The following is a 2526-nucleotide window of genomic DNA, read 5'->3' on the forward strand; positions in this document are numbered from 1 at the left end:
CACAGAGACCTCTCTGGTCCCATGGGTTGGCCCTTGTTGGGTTCTCTACCTCAAATGGGTTCCCTGGCACACGCAAAACTCGCTTCCATGGCTACAAACTTGAAGGCGAAGAGGCTCATGGCGTTGAGTCTTGGCTCCACACCGGTTATCATAAGCAGTCATCCTGAAACCGCAAGGGAGATTCTCTTCGGTTCTTCATTCTCCGATCGACCAATCAAAACTTCTGCAAAAACCCTAATGTTCGAGCGCGCCATTGGTTTCGCCCCTTCCGGAACCTACTGGCGCCACCTCAGAAGAATCGCCGCTTTCCACATGTTCTCTCCTAAAAATATTCAGAGCTTGGAGAATCTGCGGCATCGCCTGGCTTCTGAGATGGCGGTGAAAGCAATGGGGATGATGGAGGAGAAAGGGTTTGTGGAAGTTCGTAGTGTGTTTCAGGAAGGCTCTCTTAGCAACATTCTGGAGAGTGTGTTTGGTTCTTCTTCGTTGATTAGTGAGGAGTTGGGAGATATGGTGAAAGAAGGGTATGAATTAATCCATATGTTTAACTTGGAAGATTATTTTCCATTGTTGAAGTTTGTGGACTTTTATGGTGTGAAGAGAAGGTGTCACAGATTGGCCAGTAAGGTTAAAAGTGTGGTTGGTAACATTGTGGATCAAAGAAAAAAGTGTCCCCAATCGTTGCTTCGGAACAATCACGATTTTCTTAGCACTTTGCTTTCACTTCCTAACAAGGAAGAAAGCTTAGCTGATTCGGATATGGTCGCTATTCTTTGGGTAAGTTTTATTAATTTGAATATAATCAACAATGATTCTTTTTTACCAAAGATAGGAGACTCGAACCCGCAACCTTTTAATTGAGTATGGGAAGACTATGTCATTTGAACTATAACTCATTTGATATAATCAAGTTTGATTGATTGACATTATTTAAAATTTTTAATTTGGTGCAGGAAATGATATTTAGAGGAACAGACACAGTGGCCATATTACTGGAATGGATCATGGCAAGGATGGTACTTCACCAGGACATACAAATGAAAGCCCGCCAAGAGATTGACACGTGTGTTGGCCAAAATGGTCACGTGCAAGACTCCGACATTCCCAACCTCCCTTACCTTCAGGCCATAGTCAAAGAGGTACTCCGCTTGCACCCGCCGGGCCCATTGCTATCATGGGCCCGCCTAGCTGTTCATGATGTCCACGTGGACAAAGTCTTTGTGCCAGCTGGCACAACCGCAATGGTTAACATGTGGGCTATATCGCATGACTCTTCTATATGGGAAGAGCCTTGGGCTTTTAAGCCCGAACGATTCATGAAGGAAGATATATCCATTATGGGCTCAGACTTGAGGCTAGCACCGTTTGGTGCAGGGCGTAGGGTGTGCCCGGGGAGAGCGTTGGGCTTAGCCACTGTCCATATCTGGCTTGCACGGCTTCTCCACCATTTCGTGTGGCTTCCCACGGCACAACCCGTGGATCTTTCCGAAAATCTCAGGCTTTCTCTCGAGATGAAGACACCTTTGCGTTGCCGACTGGTTCCTAGACATAACTACGTAAGCCCTTAAGCCCAAATGTGCACAAATTGGAACGTTCTTGTGTTCATCTATTATAGCTTGTCATGTTATTCCATATTTATCTCTCTTACTATATGCCCCTACTAAAATATTTCTATCTCATTATGAAACTCATCTCTAAGTTTTATCCTCTATTTTCCCCTAGCTATTATTAGATTATTAGATACAGGACCCCGACCTAGCTAGCTAAGTTAGTCTTTAGTATTTGAATAAATATGCGAGTTTGGCAGAAATTAATGTACGGATTAAGAGAAGAGATTACGTGTCCCTTTAAACTTGTAAAATGTAAATTACTGTATGCAATGAAGTTGTTCTGTAGTTTCTTCTCCAATAATACATGATCTTTCTCCTCTCGATTTTTTTCTCGTTAATTACTCACACAACAAAAGTACAAAGATTAATTAGTATAGTGGAGTTACCCTCTTTTACATGCACAAGATATCGTTAATTATATATTATATGTAATAAACTCTGTATTTTACAGATTTATTCTATTAATATTTGTGTGCCAGAAATTATTCAAAGATGAATGTAAGTTATGTCTGTAAAATTTGCAAATTAAATAAAAGTAAATGAAACTTTAAACTTGACTGTCAATTCTACTTAATTTCATATATATATACTCTCAGGTGAAAACTCAAGTGCAATCGACTTTACGTGAAATTGATATTTGAGAGCCGTTAGATGATTTGACTGATTTGACTAAATTTTTATTTAACGGCTTTTAAATATCAACTTCACATGAGTTTTCACCATATTCTCAGTTTCACATGAATATATATAGGCAATTAGGCATGCATGACATATTGTGGATTGCATCAAACACGTCATATATTGGGATAAACATCTAAGAATATAAGCTGATGGAATCAAAATCTTTTCCACGCATACATGTATAAAAGAGAATAGTTTTTTGTGGATAGATAATGAGCTGATGAAGGGAGAAAAA

The 2526-nt window shown here is 40.0% G+C and overlaps 1 protein-coding gene across 1 annotated transcript in view; it reads left to right on the forward strand.

The window, feature by feature from the left end:
* The window catches only part of LOC107631994 (cytochrome P450 78A5), a gene marked incomplete in the record, with an annotated part of 2350 nt that extends 419 nt beyond the window's left edge, over positions 1-1931 (forward strand). Inside the window, 2 exon segments of the mRNA XM_016335609.2 lie at positions 1-777; positions 954-1931. Coding sequence (XP_016191095.1) covers positions 1-777; positions 954-1568 — 1392 coding nt within the window.

This window comes from Arachis ipaensis, chromosome B03 (genome assembly GCF_000816755.2).
Source record: "Arachis ipaensis cultivar K30076 chromosome B03, Araip1.1, whole genome shotgun sequence".
In the NCBI taxonomy this organism is placed as follows: domain Eukaryota; kingdom Viridiplantae; phylum Streptophyta; class Magnoliopsida; order Fabales; family Fabaceae; genus Arachis; species Arachis ipaensis.